Genomic DNA, 16,477 nt, shown 5'->3' with positions numbered 1-16,477 from the left:
TCAGTCAATGTCTAGCATTGGAACCATGCAGAGAGGTGTGGAGTAACCCTACCATCCTACCTCTCAAGACCACCAGCCTCCCTTGAAGGGGCTACATAGCATCCTTAAGGCAGAATTTTGCTCCTGCAAACCCTTCCTGCTCCACTAAGTATTTTAGAATGCTTACCAATTCCTAGACTGCAACAAACTGATAAGAAAAAGAGCAGACATGCACGAGGTCCTGGGTGCAATCCCCTGTACCCCTGTTAAAAAATAAAAATAAATAAACCTAATTCCCTCATAAAAGAAGGGGAGGAGAAGCAAAGCCTTTTTCCTGCTGTGATCTTGTTACTTGAGTTGCCTCAGGAACACCCTCAGTGAAACAAACAATAAATATAACAAAGTAGTTTTGAGACAGAACACTACCCTGTATTAGAGCATATCATCATCCAGGTTCTTAACTGTGGAATAGTGGTTAATTCTTGGTGATGACGCTTCTCCTCCCTCCCATTGGGATCTACTGCCAAGGGAGCAAACAAGCACCCACCATCTAGATACATATAATATATGCTAGGCTCTGATGCCACCTAACTGGGTCAATTGTTTTAAAACATTTGTGGGCACTTCTGAAACTGACCTGGACATCACTTGCACAGCTAGGATCTGAGAGGACTGAGCCAGTAGACAAAGACAAATGTCTGTGCAGGGCACTTCCACTGCTTGACCAAGAACTCTATCTATACAACAGCATCTTCAAAGTCCAAGGTCTACAAAGAGCCATCTTTCAGTTGGTCATCAATCTAGTAAAGAAGCTGGTCCAGAACTCAGTCTGCCTGATGTCTTGTCTACTAGATAAGCCACCAAAGATGATTAAAAATCAGGAAAACAAAGAGAAGATAAGTTTCTATCTTCTAGTAGTAGAATAGAGGCACCAACCATTCTCTAACTTTTACCTCATAATCAGCATTCACTGCTCTGATCTTTCCATGACCTTGAAATTTGAGAATTCAGTTTTCAACTGGGAACAGTTTTGCCACCCAGGGGAAATTTGGCAATATCTGGAGACATTTTTGGTTTACAGGCATCTAGCGTGCAGAGGCCAGGGATCCCACTAAACATCCCACAGTGCATGCAAGAGCTCCCCATAACAAAGACATATCTGACTAAAAATTTCAATAGGGCCAAGACTGAGAAACCCTGCTCTGCCCCAACCTATCAGCACTTCTACTGACTAACTTAGCTCAATAATAACAACTCAAACTCTGTACTAAGCTTCATTACATGACTATTAAAAGGACAAGTTTTAAATTTTCCTTCTTATGGGTACCAACTGCCAGGCACACTGCTAGGCCCTGGGGAGACAGAAGAGTGGGTTAGATCTGGCTTCTAGACTAATTCTTTCTTCTCTCTCCTGGTTTTCTTAGCCAGGAAAAAATATAACAATAATAAAACAAACAAATAAAAAACAAAATTCACAAAAGAAATTTAAACAATAGGCTGGGAAGCCTATTTCATTCAAAGCAGCTCCTCTGAATGAAATGACCTACAGGGCTCAGGTCAGTACCAGACTCAGAGGCTGTGATATGTGGGTCAACTAGTAAGCCAAGAACTACAGACTCAAGAAGACCTGGTACACTGCTGCTACAATGTTCTTCAGAGACCCTCAAAATACCTTGGAATTACACCAAAAATCAAAGGAAGCAGTTCAGAGATAAGCCTCAATGTCCTGATCACCACCACACCCAGCTGTACGGAAACAAACAAAAGCACTTATTCTATTCAGCAATACCACAGGGCAGGTACTGAGGAAACCATGTGAGCTCCTTAGGGTAGCCATCACCTACCTCTCCTGGGGGCCTAGGATGTGGTCTTTGTGTAGCACCAGATCCGGGGGAGGATGAGTTGTGGCATCTTCTTTCATATCCTCGGGTTCACATGCTCCTTCCTTCTCCTCTTCACCTGTCACCTCCAAGACTTTCTCTTGTTCTCCAAAACCCACTTGGCCATCTCTGGAGAAGCTACCAGAGCTGTGGCAGGAATGAATCGAGTCCCTCTCCCGACGATCATCATCTTGTTCATGACACTGGTCAAGTTCACTCAGCTGAGAGCTTCCTTGACTCACATTACAGGAGGAGCCATACCTACTACTGCTGGTGGGGCTGTGAGAATGAGAGGAAGACAGATTAGTAAATAAATACAAACCAGGAACCAGAGAAAAATAATGGATAAGTCTATAAAATAATAATTCTACCACTGGCAAGGATCACAAACAGGTGGTTGCTGGGAAGAGAGGATCAAACTTCACAATCTATAAGATCTAATTTCTACTCAGCTAAATCACAACAGGAAAGATAACACAACATGTTGGGTTCCTGCACTTAACCTCGTCCCTGCAATTGACTTTGAAGAATACTTTATCTTAATGTGGTATTTGTAAGTAGGATGAAGAATTATTAATAATCTGTTGTTTATGCCCCAAATTCTCTACTTGGACTTCTAAAGAAACTTGTCCAGTGGCTATGATTAAAGTTTTCTAATTCTTACAAAATAAAACGTATAGACGAACTCTATTCCCTTTTTCTATTATTTATTAAATTGAGTTCCCCCTTTCTTCCTCCAAAATTGTAAATGTAAATGTCATTCCTCAGGGGAAAAAAAAAGTCATTCCTCAGAATGAGCAAACGAGAGTGAGCACATTCCTTCAATTACCTCTCAGCCATCTGCATAATGAGGTAATGGAAACCATCGGGAAATGGAGGCTAGGATCAAGAAATCCCTCAGGGGAATGGTTTATCAATATGAACATTACAGTGCTATCCCTGGCAGCACAGGGAGATGAGGAACCTACTCATCCATAACTGAGTTGCTCTTAGGACATGGCTCAGTTTTGGATAAAGTAGACACAATCCAACTCCAGGATATGAGTCAGGGACATGTTAATCCATTTCTGTATCTGAAGAGAGACCAGGCCAACCCTCTCTTGACCACCTGCATTCCTATACCTAGAAAGGAAATTTGTTCCCCTGCTATAAAAGACAGCAGCTGTAGCAGAGAAAGTGGCAGTGAATCGTAACCAGAAAGAGCAGTATTCAGAAGCTACTCTCTTGAGTCATATACTGAATTTAAGGGGTTCAGATCTATTCAAAATAGAGGGACTTGGGGATGAGCTACATGATCCTTCCCAGCCCATTTGATTCCACCCCAAGTCAGGGGCCCTCATTTTACTTCTGATATCCTGCTGGAAAGCCTCCATGCAAAAGGACAAGGAATTTCCTTGCCAAAGAATCAAGCCTTTAACTTTAGGGCTTATGCTTACTCTTGGCCAAATGAAGGTAAATCACTGTTTTCCAGTGATATTTTCCCTATAGTTACTCCCAATTGTCTGGTATTTTCAGGCTGATTTCTGCTTCTTCATCTCATGGCAGCAGAACAGTTATGAGGTCACTGTTCTGAGTAGTTCCCAACACACGTATGTGTATGCACAATCTCCAAAGTCCTCGCCCAGCCTCTTTGGACCAGTCTGGGCCAGAGTTCATGGCAGCAATCTTAAACTACCCTGTATGATGCTTCTTCTTCTTAAGGGACAGTAGTACCCACTGCAGATGAACCCTGCACAATGCTCCAGACTGAAGAACAGCAAACGATAGTCCTGAGCTTCTGTGAGACTTTACTCAAAGCACTTATCAGACACCAATCTCATGGGAAATAAAAGGCAGAGACTGGAAGAAGCTGTGCAAAAACATATGGAATAGGATATATAGTATAGATTAGCCCAAGCCATCCTTCACACTTTGCATTTTACTTAATACTCTAATTGCCACTGGAGAAAGCATCTTAGAAGACTTGGAAAAGTAAAGTAGGTCTCTCTCAGCTATTACAGATATAAGTGCCGAAGGCCCAAGAAAGCATTCTAGCCTATCATGTGGCTGTAACTGATATATGTCACTCAACAATTTGCTGCCCCTTGTCACCCTCCCTTCTCCATTCTACATTATACAAGGCAGAGCAAACCAAAGTGATTAAATCCCAGGACCCAGCCTTTCCCTTAAGCAGGAAGCTCCTTGTTCCAATAAATGAATTACATTTGATAGGGAGAAGAGAAGAGGACAATACCCACACATTATTCCTTGTTACTTAACCCCTAATTAACATGAAAAACCAGGTGCTGGGGATACACAGGAAGGATAATAAGCAGGCTATGATTCATCTACCACTAAGTCATTGCATCATAAATGGTCAATTCTTTAAAATCATTTATGATGCTTTAGTTGAGAACAGGCCTTTTGCTGGTCTTTGGTTCCTTGATGTTACTCAGAGTAACTGGCTGCTGTACATTCGAAACAGAGTCAGTGCTAGCAGGCTCTGCCTCCTCTTCACGTGTTTCTGACTGGTGAAGTAGCTCAGAGATGGTGCAGAGTTCTTCCCCACAACCCCCTGAAGGACAGGTTGGGTCAGAGAGGTTATCTTTGGTACCCCAGTGCTCTCCAGATGTTGGGATTTCCTGCTGGTTTTCCACTTCTCCAGACCCTGAAAACTCATGAGCACATATACTTGGCCTGGCCTCCAGCTGCTCAGAGGTCCCAGAGGGCTGAGGAAAGACCTTAACTGACTCAGTACTTGGCCCAGACATTTGCAAAGATTCCAAAGTTTTGTCAGCCTCACTGGATTTAAGGTCTTGATCACTGCTGATAACCAAAACTGGAGAGGAAGATTCTGTAGGCATTTGTTCAGGGTCCCCTTTGTTCTCTTTTGGCCATGGGAATGAAAGATCCAGCTTCTTTCCAAACCTTAGTTTTGAATCACTTGCCACTATACTCCCTTTCCCCTCACTACCTCCCTCAAACAGAGTTGACAACTTCTTAAAACTGGACATTAAACCAGTCTCTGCTCTATTGCCAGAGGAGGAAGGTGAGGAAAAGAAAGAGCTCAGTGGTTTCCCATAATCAGTAGCAGAGGATGGGAACCGGAGCTTTGGCCAACTGGTTATGTTTGGGATCTCAAAACGAGGACTTGGCTGCTCTGTTTCCTGGGAAACTGCAGGTGGCTCTTTCTGGCCATCAGGTAACCCATAGCTTTCTTTGGCACAAAGCACAGGTTCCTCCAGCAGAGGGTGGGAAAGGTACCCTTGGGTTTCTAGTGCAGCACTCTGGCCAACACTTGCCTCAGTGAACAGCGTAGTATTGGTTTCTAGTGAATTGGCTGCCTGTAGCTCTAAGTCTTGGCTTGTGGAGGCAAACTGCATATCTGGCTCTGGCTCAAGAGGAAGAGGTGGCTGAACTGGAGGAGGAAGGTCTTTGGTAATCCAGGTAGGATCTGGATGCAATTGTGTTGGTAATGAGACATGCTCTGCTTCCAGTGATGCCTCTGTGTCTGTGCCCTGCAATATCCCCATGTCTCCTTCATCACTTAGAGATAATACTCCTTGCCCAGTATCATCCCCTGAGACAGAAGATGCAGCCTCTATGATCTCAGAACCTCGGGGTTCTGGAATATTGTCAGGGATATTACTGTTTTCCATTTCAGTTGTTAGTTTAGGATCATCCATCAAGGTCTCCGAGTCTGACTTTGCACTAACCACAGTCATTCTACAGTCACTGTCAATAGATTCTGATTTGAGTGCTCCAGAGGCAGCTTCTTTCCACAAATTTTCCGGAGGTACTGATCCTACAGCATCTCTGGAACTAACATTTGGAAGCCATGTAGTAGCTGGGACAGATGATTCTTGTTGGTATGTCTCTGGTTTGGGACTTTTAAAAATTCCAAATAACTCACCTTTGAGAGGCTGAGATGATACACCAGAAGAAAGAGAGAAAAAGGAGTTTTTCTTTGGAAGTTTAGGAGAGGAGAAAAGTCCAGAGAAAGTTTTAGGAGGTTCAATTAAGGACCCAGAGAAAGATTTCACTTTGGTCACAAACCCTGAAAACATTTCTACTGAAGAGTCCAACACTGATTTGTCTTCCTCTTTATCTGTATCTTGACTCTGGAGGTGCCCTGTACACCCTGGCTCCACAGAGAAAGAGGCTGGCTCCAGGATCTCTGTGAAGACCTCATTAGAGACCTTTTCTACTGGCAAGTTCAATGGGTCACTGGTGCCTCTTTCATTTTGGTGGTAGTTAGTACACGTATCTAAATTGTTGAGATTTTCAACCAAATGGCTATCATGTGAAAAAGAGTTGGCCGGTGAGTCTCTTGGAAAGGCTTCCTGTAAAAAAGCCTCTTCTTCAGGGGGAGATACCTCCAGGGTCTCTGGACCAATGAGTAGTGTTTCAGTCTGTGCCTGAAATCCTGATAAATGAGGAACAATGTCTTTTTGTGACTGATTTATCAGAAAATCTGCTGAAGATGTTCCTAGTCCTTTACTGAAACCTAGTTTTCCTTGATAGTCCTCCTCTACATTGAGCTCATCTGCAGGAAGGGTAACCTCAGTGGTGTTGCTAATGGAAACAAAAGAAGCCATTTGCTGTTTATGAACTACCTCCTGGACTATGCTATCTCTATTGCCATTGGAACCTTCTCTAGACACTGTACCACCCCTGTCTACAGAAACACTTGGCTTCTTACAGGGCTGAGAAGTCACTGGAGCAACAGCTGAAAGGCTGTGTTTTCCCCCAGGAGTCTGCTGCTTTTCATCCAAAAAGGACAAGCTAAAGAAACTGAAAGAGCTCTTAGGAGAGGCATCCTTCTTGCTGCTTGAGTTAGCAGTGGAAAAAAAGGAGGGAAGACTGAAGAGCCCTTCTCCTTGAGATCTGGTTCTTGGTAGAGCAGCAGAGGCTCTGTTCTCAGGTTTTTCAGATCCAGCCAAGAAAGAAAATATACTCTTTCTGGTTGGCAGTTCTGATTGGGATGGAGATGTTGTGGCAGTGGAAAAACTCTGGTCTTTGTCAAAAATATGATCTTGTTCATTTGAATTTTTCCTGCTCAGAGTATCTAAAGATATTTTATCACTTCTTGGAACTTCCGTCACTGCAGACACACTGCTAGTTTCTACCGAAGAATCTTTGGAAGGTTCTTTGAGACAACCTGTTAAGAAAGATGAAGCTGGTGACTGCTGGATTAGGTGGTCTCTGGAGGGTGTCTCTTCCCCAGTCAAATGATCACCCTGGATCTTCCCAGCTGATGGTTCCGTTAGCCCACTGTCATCAATAGTAGTCTGCTTGTTCAGATTTCTGTATCTAATCTTCCTTTTCGAGGAAACTGGTGCAGCAGGAAAGTTCCCAACATCCTGGCTAGTAAGCTGTGTGGGATTAGGACCTGCCTTGACCTCATCCTTATTAGTCGTTGAAGAAACAGACATATTTTCAGTTGTCTGTTTAGGAGATATATTAGTTTTAAAGAAATCCCCAAGGGTACCAAAAAAATTTGAAACCCTAGAAGATTCATTCTTTCCCTGCGATGATATCTTTTTATTTTTATCACCATTCTTTTCTAAATTTGGTGATCCTTCTTTATTCACCTGGGATTTAAAGAGGTTCAAAAATCCAGATGCCTGTTTCTCATTTGCTATTGCACTTACTGAAGAGTCTTCTCCCTGATCAAAGAGTTTCAATGCACTTTTAAATAACGTTCTCTCAGATTCTTTGGAAGACTGGTCCTGGGGAGGCTCACAGTTCTTGTGCTCATCCCTACTAAACTGTGATTCGAGAGGAATTGAAACAGAGTCAGCTGTGAACATCTTGTCATCTTCTGTATCTGATTTAGCCTGAGAAATTGTTTGCTTTACCTGGAAAACAGATTTTAACAAACTTTGTTTTTTCACATGAGCGCTTTTATTTAAAGGGAATTCTTGCTTCATATTTTTAGCAAATTCAGGTCGCTGAACACTGGATATTATTTGTCTTTCTGAATTCTTCTTGAGAAGGCTTTCTTCCTCATTTTGGGAGTTACTCTCTAGTTGCTTACTCAATATTAATGACTGAAGACCATCATTTGTGAGCTCTGCTAAGTTTGACTGCTGATCCAATTTCTGCAAGGCCGAAGAATCCAAGGATTCATTCTTACCAAAATGCAAAGTACTTCCAATCGAAGAACTCAAGGCAGAAAATAATGAAGGCACTTTGTTCAATGATGACATCTCTTCGGTTTGCTGTGGGATATTAGTATTATTTTCAAGATGAACCAAAGAGGCAGCTTCTTCAGAAGAAGAGTGGAACCAACTGGAAAGGTGGACTGATGAATCCTCAGCTAGAGGCTGATTATCTCCCTTTATAATTTGATTTTTATTTATGACAAGATTACCAATAGTTTGGGGCTGATTTCTAAGATCCAATGTACATTCAGAATCTTCAGAACCACATAGCCTTTTTTCAAAAGATATAAAATCTCCTTTAAATTTCTGAGGATTATAGCCTGAAAAATCTAATGGTTTATCCCTTTGGCTATAATTTGACTCTTCAAGTACTTGTGAAAAGGTTCCTGAATTTAAATACATTGGTCCATCACTTCGTGGCAAAACTACAGATAAATCAAGAGGGTCATCAGTTTGTTCCTCTTCAACATACCACAGTAATTCATCTTCCTTGTCAAATGCTTTAAAACTATAAGCAGAAACAATGCTATCATCCAACATAATATCTGATAGATCATTTGTTTGTAAATCATAATTCAAATACTCTTCATGAGAACAATCAGGTATAAATAAATATGCATACTGCCCAGTAGAATCAGTAAGGAAAGAATATATATATTGACCATCATGGAACATAAAATATCCATAATCTCCATTCTCTGATGGCCACCACACTCCATTTTCAAGACATGACAACCATTCCTGGTATTCATAACCAACACTTGAGAAAACAAAGCTTTCACCCATTCTTAATGAGTCTAGATCAACTATGGGGCATGTAATCTTCTCATAACCTGAAGAACAACTTAAGTCAATGGGCAATTCTTCTAGTGAATTCTTAGGATCATTACTTGGAAGATAATAAGAATTTCCATATATTGAGTTAGCTGCCCACATATCACCTCTTAAGAAGTAATCTTCATTAAATGCTAACTGGTTGAATGATTCATATGGTAAGTCACACCAAATGACACTGTTTGGATTTGTTCTCCACTCCAAGATATTTGCATTTTGATCTTTTTGGCAAAAATTTATTGCTCGGTTTTCTGAGTCAGACCATTGGAAAACATCGACTGATGGAAATGTATTTTGATTCAACATATAATAAACTGGCTGAAGTTTTCTGGAATTTTTAGACAAATCTTTTATATCAGAGTCCCATTCATGAGAGAAAGGATTATTCATCTCTTCAAAATCCTGACAATGGTTGGACTTACTAAGAATGTTAGAATTTAGTAGAGGTGAACTTAACTTGTTAGAATTTTCATGTAGTTTTGCCCCAAGAACATGGTTTTGTGTCTGCCTCTTATCCAAAGAGTTCTCTAAAACATCCTGTTGAGCCATTGGAGCACAGTGAAGTACACTGTTCTCAGAAGAGGGGCAATTCTTTTCACTTTGTTTATTTTTCCATGTAGGAGGGCAATGATGATTATCAACCCAAGCATCAGATAATGGTATGTTTTCTTTAGGTGAAGATAAGCAACTTTTTATGAAGCCAGAATTTTCTTGTTTTTCCTGGTTCCTCTGGTTCTCAGAAGTCACACATGAAGTAACAGGGATCTCAACCAAGGATAAATGCTTACTTTCATTCAAACCCTTTAGGTCACCCAAAGACATGGACTTTGTTTCACCTAGTTTACAATCAGTCATACTGCTATTAGATATCAAGTTAAATATTCCAGAGAATAAGCTTGGGGTATTATTCCTGTGATGAGAGTCATCTTTTTTCAAATTTAATTCTTCTTGACTAGACACATTTTCAAAAGAAGAAAATCGGCTAAACAGACCAGAAAGAAGGCCTCCTTGAGTTCTTTTCTTGGAAGCTTTATCTACAAGTTTGTCTTCACTCATTTCACTAACCAAGGTGGGTTTTGAAATGGTAGAAGTAAATGCTAATGAAGAGTCTGGTACTGTTAAAGATGTCATTTGTGTAACAATCTTACTTTCTCCTAAAGAAGCTGAAGGCATATGTTTTTTGGACACAACTCCAGGAATGGTTAAGATATCTCTTTCACAGTTCTCTACTGCTGTGGGGTCATTTGAGTTTAATTCCTGTATATTCCCAAATTTCCCAAGATCACTGTTAATATTTGGAGCTGAATCAGACTTCATTTTATTAAGTATGGCATCTTCAGAACTATTTATTTGGTCACTCTTATTAGATGTCTGTGTATCACCAAATTTCCCTAGATTGTTATCAATATTTGGGACTGAACTAGGTTTTACTGAACTAAGTTTATCATTTTCATGGGAGCTTCTTTGGGTCTCTTCATCAGTGGTTACTGCTGAGCCATGAAAACTCTGGTCATTGACAGTTTTATGGCTGTCCATGAAAGAAAATTTAAACAAAGGGAAAATGCTTCCTTTCTCTCTTAAATCCTGCTGCTTTTCAGACTGACTAAGAACTTTGAAAAATGGAATATGTAGTTTTCCACTAAAGGAAAAGGAATGTCCATCTTTCTTAGGGCCCCTTTCCCATCCATCTTCCTCCAATTGGTGAATTTTCATAAAGTCTGACAAAGTTTCCTTTGAACAGGTCTCGGGGGAAGTGAGCAAAAACTGGCTAAAGGATTTTCTGAGTGGCTCAAGGAAGTCATCATCACCTGTGATTTTGTCCCCCTCTAATGGCTTTGAAGATAACTCCTTATTTGCAGGTCTACTGGTGGCTATACAAGAATGTCCTGAAGTATCTTTGGCACATAGTTTTGGTTGATCTGGGAATAAAGGCAGATCTGTACAGGGTTCTCTTTCCAACAGGCTCTCAACATCAACTTTCTTACTTGCAGGACTAGCTAAATTTGAAGGTTCCATGGCTGCATGGGAAGGTGATAGATCGTCACTTATGGACATTTGGGACCAGTCTGCAGTTTTCCCATCACTCCTATCTAAAGCTATAATGCTACTGTCATTGCCAAGGGTATCTTCCCTTTGATTTGACTCCGAATTACACACAACAAAGCTTTTCTTTCTTGTTGGCTTGTTCTGGTCATCGTCTTTTTTGGTTTCATCCTTTTCCAAAAAGATCTTTAGTGGATTTAGCATGCTGAAAACAGACTTTATAACTGAACTCTGACTCTGTAGAGTTGAGTCCCTTTCAATAGTTTCTGTTGGATCCAGAAAGCTCAAATTTCCAGTTTTACTGTCCGTGTGCTCATTTTCAGAGGTTTTGTCAGGTCTGTCAGAGTCCTTTTTATCAACTATTTGAGAAGATAATGGAGATGGAGATTGTATGGAAGGATCCTTCTCCGATACTGATTTGGCTCTGGGTCTAGATCCCAAATTTACTGTCTCTGTTTGATTAAGAGTTTCTGTTTTCTCTGGAACCAAATAAACCAGCTTTTCCACAGAGGTTGTTAGATGCTTTGTGCCTGAACCCACCTTTTCTGTGAGTGAACTGAATAAAGAACCCACAGCACATTTCACTCCATTCAGCTCAGGAAAAGAGATGGCCTTGTCCTTGTCATTCTTGACAATGTTTAAAGGTGGTATTTGATCCCCAGGCATTTTCTGTTCTGCACTATTAACAGTACTATTGTGTTTAAGTGTCTTTTTAGTTTTTGAAAGGGAACCAAATCTATTAATCTCCTCTTCCTTCTCTGCTAAATATTCTGACACTGTTTCTACCAAACACTGAAGCTCATCCATTGTATCAATATAGTCCTCCTTGGGTTCCTCAATAGAAGAAGAAGGGGTCATCTCTGCCATGGGGCATGCAGATATATCTCCAAGTGTGCTTGTATCACAATTCATCCTTTGTGATGGGAATGCAGGATTTGCTACATAATATTCTTCTGGAAAGCCTCCAATATGATGGACATTGGATGGACGACATGGTGGTGACTGTAAATCTTCCTGCTTATCAGAAACAGGGGAACCCAGAAGTTCATCAGATGTACTGCTGGTAGAATCTTCAAAAATATCTAATGGAGTGAAATTAGTGACATGTTGGTTTAAGCCAGATGACTTTTCACAGTTCTTAAAACAACCAGGAAGATTATAATCATGACTTTCCAAGTTAGTGGTCCACATACCACTCTTAACCACATATCCATTTTTGTAGGGATGCAAAACTGGGTAATTTTGCTCCTTCTTTTCAATGTGGCAAAGGTTACAATGTTCAGTGTTAGGATATGTACTTTTGAAGTTAGTCTTAGTTCCTAATCTATCATCATATTGCCTTCTTTCAGTGTCTTCAAAATGACTGTATATGGGTGTCTTTTTCCTTCTCCTATCTATTGTATCATATTTCTGAGGATACCAGGAGAAAGCAGGTGTTTCAAACTTAAGGTCATAATTAAAGGCTGTAGAGAATTCTGTTTCTTGGCTTTGAGATGATATCTTTTTCCAATCCTTGTACTTTGGTTGTATTTGTTGGCTGTAATATTTATCAGTTTTTGAAAGAGTTCTCACTTCTTTTACCTCTGCTTCCTTTATGTTATCGTTTTCTAGACACAGCTGTGGTATCTTCCCCTCTATCTCCTTATGTATACCTTCTTGTTCTTCATAGTCAACATCAGAGAAAGATGAAATAATACTAATTTTGTCATTTGGGGCCTGCAAGCCTTGTCTGATGTAAAGGGATAAAATCAGAGGAATAGTAAGGCAAAGAAAAAAGGAGAAATAAAGAAAAGGAAGAAACAAATTACAAAATTTAGTGCACATTCAATGAGAAAACTAGAATTAGTAAAATTGTCAGTTTGATAAAAACCATTAAGACTGAAAAGATATGATAAGGAAATCCACCTGTTCTTAAATAAATATTACAGCAATGAGTTAAAAAGTTTTTTCCACATCAGAAAAAGAACAGCTATAACAACTTTAAAATACTTCACTTGTTACCATAAGCTATTTAGGGTCCTATTGTTTTCTAGGAAAGAAAGAAGTAAACAAAATGAACATGTTCCATCAATATTTAGAATGTATTTGCAATGCCAAAGTTTAGAACTGTTATGTATTCCATGAAAATACATCAAGGAATTTCAAGAAATCTAAATTTGTTGATTAATTTGGGTCTGAAAAGAAGCCAAGCTGTTAACTTGCTTAACGTTGTTTTTAGGCAATATAGCCGAGAATATGGTCAAACATGTTACTTTTAAAAAGAAAAAAATGTATATATAATAAAAATAGTCTTTGACTACCATAAGCCAACCCTTGTTACAGTACTATAAAGAGAAAATTATAAAACATCATAATTTGTCATTTGTGAAGTCTAAAGGCTACACGCATTGAGGATCACAGTGAAATAAAAACCTTTGCCTACAGCAATTACAGAAGCAGAAGCTACGTGTTCAATTTAAGTCAATAAATACAGAAGACTGCCAACCTTTCTTTCAGTTAAGTTAGAGAGTGCCTATTTCCCATGTACTAAGGTGGGGGTATAGAGAGGGCCTGCAGACTAGTAGCTTGTCAGCTCAGTGTGTTCTTTTATAGATCTAACATTCAGTAGCACTTACTTAGGAAACCGAAACAAGATCAAAATGGTCACTTTGCCACTAAAAATCTTCAAGAGTGAGACTGATACTCTTTACCCATCTCAACACTAGAGATACTCTGGCTATATTAAGTCCAACACTATGGTCAAACCTCAAATGACATATTTTTACACACTTTATATACATTTCCCATTATTCTGGTTATTCCCATTATTTGGCTGGGTGAAGGAATTCAATTTATATAAATATACATACTTTTTTACATTTTTTTAAATGGAAGTACTAGGGAACCCAGAACCTCATGCATGTAGTCTTACTTCTGAGCTATACCCAGCCCAAAATGTATTTTTTCATACATGCAGTTTCACTACTCTCAGATATCCTCAAAAATTTAAACTAAACTAATTCCATCCTGGAAGAAGTCTTCATAGTTCCAACTTAAATCAATAGACAGCCACAGCTGTAGCAAATGAAATTATTTATTTTTATACTTCTAACTTACCGGAAGGTACTACAAACACATTTGTTCCCAGAAGGATTTTAAATTCTTCCTTAAAAGCTGCAATTTAATGTCTTAGACTCCTTCCAAGAACTTAGTATTTACAGTAATAGAAGTTTAAAAATGAAACTAATGATACAATTTCTTCAAAACTTTTTAAGGAAAAATCATTTCAAAAATTTAAGTCTATAATAGAAGTTCACTTAAAAATCATGTTAACTTTTCCTCTGCTGGAGATGATAAAGTATTTACTCTTTAACCTCATTTCATACACTGATACAGCAAAATCAAATTTATATGTGATCAATTAAATAAAAATTTTAGGAAAAAAATTTTGCAACTTAAAAGTATACCACTAACGCTCCTCTAAGGGTTATTTATTAGAGCAGTGATAATAGGGTAATGATTAGGTACACAGCATACTCTCTAGACAACTGCAGTCATTTAGGTTGATGTGCCGTTATTACTGCTGGCCTGCACACTGAATGCCTGCAAATACAGAAGGGAAAGAAAGCTAAAAGAATTTTTTTTGCTATTATGTTTTTTCTTAAAGACAATATAAACAACTAAAATCAAATGAATAAAATATGCAAATATTCAATTAATAAACCAGCAAGAAGTAGGGACCAACTTCAAATTTCAGAAAGATTTCTGGAATGTTTCTTTTTAGAATCAGATTATGAAGAGTAAGAATTTGATGTGATGATTGATACATGAAAAAATCTGAAAATATCCTCAGAGATGTTAGTAAACTGAGACAGGATGTTGTCTAGCAGGTAGACAACCATCTGAGGTTCAGGATAAATACCAGTTTGGTAAGGTGGGCAAAAAAAAATTTTTTTTAATGAGATTATCCTTGGTATGGCAAATTTTAGCAACCAAAAGTATGAACTAAATTGGAATAGTTTTTAAAAAACTTAACCTCCAAACAATGAAATACTGATTCAGGCTAGGATCATCAACGGATGCTAAAATCAATGGATAAAAGATTTTTGGAGAAACAGAATACTGACACAATCTCAGGTATCATCCCAGAGATCCTTAATTACAAAGGAGAAAGGTAACTTTACATTGGAAAAATCTGACTTATGTACCAGATTTCTTCACCAACAGATCAAATTAAACATCACAATAATGAGACAAAGTAACATGTGACTGCAGCTGCACTGTGAAGGAAACATCTATGTAGTGTTTTTGCCAAAAATATTTAACCTGATTCTAAACATGAAAAAACAATCAGACAAAACCAAATTAAGGAACATTTCAAAACTGGCTTGGACTCTTCAAGAAAATGTTAGCACTTTAAAAGATGCCCCTGCCCCCACCAAAAAAAAAATGTTAAGAGAATTTTGTTAGGCTATAGGAGACAACAGAAACAGGAAAATCACATGTAATGTACAATGACCCTTAATTAGATCCTGCATCAAAAAGAAGAAAATATAAGTAAAGAACATCATTTGGACAATTGGAGAAATTTAAATGTGGTCTTTATATTAATTAATATCTTTATATTATCAAATTTCTTGAGTGTGAGCATAATATTAAGCTTATATAAGAGAAAGTCCTTTTTCTTAGGAATTACATGCTGAAGTACTTCCTGGTAAAGTAACACGGTATCTGCAACTTACTTTCAAATAGTTCAGGAAAAAACAATGTGTGTGTATATGAATATATATTAGAGAGAAGGAGATAAAGTAAATGTGACAGAATGTTAACACAACTGGCAAATCTAGGCAACGTGAATATGGGTGTTTGCTGTATTCTTTCTCTAAATTTTAAGTCTGATTTTTTTAAGTTGGGGGAAGAGTGGAGAGCATATATGTATATATTTGCTTTTCTTTTGTATTTGCTTTAATATCCATAAATACATGACAACAGTCTGTGGAAGAACACATAAAAACAAGGGTGGTAAGAGAAGTAGGAGACAAGAAAGGGATGGGGTGGAAGAGGACAACAGATGTGGGTGGGAGATTCTTTGCTGTATGCTGCATTGTACCTCAACATAATTTTAATTAATTAATGTAAATGTGCTACATATTTAAAGAAATTAGTAAAATAATTTTTTTTTAAGTTTCAGCAAAAGTACTAAGTCTGTTATGGTGAGATCTTATTGGTTTTCTTCTGAAGTTCCCAGGAAAATACTTAGGTAGGAAGAATCATGCAAACATTTAACATCTGAGTTTCTTTTTTTAATCTTGGTGAAAAGTGTATAAAAATCACTGTGCTGGGCAGAGAGGTGAGCAGGTTTTTCCTCAGCCATCCACCCCAACTGGGCCTGCCTTGACCTGATGATAATAAAGAAAACTATTACTGATGGAAAAGCATAAACATGAACACATGGAGAGGGAAAAAAAGATGGAGAATCTACACAAAAATGGCTGAAGGGTGGTCCATCATACTGCTATACTTCCACTATCACCTCAGGTTAAAGCACCCAAATCCTTGATGTCAGCTGCATCCCGAGACCTGCATACTGGGACGAGAAAGTGCTTTGTTCCCAAT

General features: G+C 38.7%; 2 protein-coding genes across 5 annotated transcripts in view; both read right to left on the bottom strand.

The window, feature by feature from the left end:
* UNC13B (unc-13 homolog B) overlaps positions 1–16,477 on the bottom strand; it is a 167,043-nt gene that overhangs the window by 80,766 nt on the left and 69,800 nt on the right. For all 4 annotated transcript variants that reach the window (XM_045515180.2, XM_045515181.2, XM_045515182.2 and 1 more), the window contains one exon: positions 1,824–2,138. In XM_045515180.2, the coding sequence (XP_045371136.1) occupies positions 1,824–2,138 (315 nt within the window). The remainder of the gene's footprint in view (positions 1–1,823; positions 2,139–16,477) is intronic.
* LOC123616265 (uncharacterized) lies at positions 2,147–16,476 on the bottom strand. The gene has a single exon (XM_045515178.2). The coding sequence runs from the start codon at positions 12,704–12,706 to the stop codon at positions 4,244–4,246; it is 8,463 nt and encodes a 2,820-aa protein (XP_045371134.2). The 5' UTR covers positions 12,707–16,476; the 3' UTR covers positions 2,147–4,243.

The sequence above is a fragment of the Camelus bactrianus genome, chromosome 4 (genome assembly GCF_048773025.1).
Source record: "Camelus bactrianus isolate YW-2024 breed Bactrian camel chromosome 4, ASM4877302v1, whole genome shotgun sequence".
Lineage (NCBI taxonomy): Eukaryota > Metazoa > Chordata > Mammalia > Artiodactyla > Camelidae > Camelus > Camelus bactrianus.
Note: the sequence above shows the minus strand (reverse complement) of the source record. Positions and strands in the feature narration are given on the sequence as shown.

Excerpts from the sequence above, each read along its gene's own strand:
- LOC123616265 (XM_045515178.2), bottom strand. The coding sequence starts at position 12,706 with ATGTGCACTAAATTTTGTAATTTGTTTCTTCCTTTTCTTTATTTCTCC.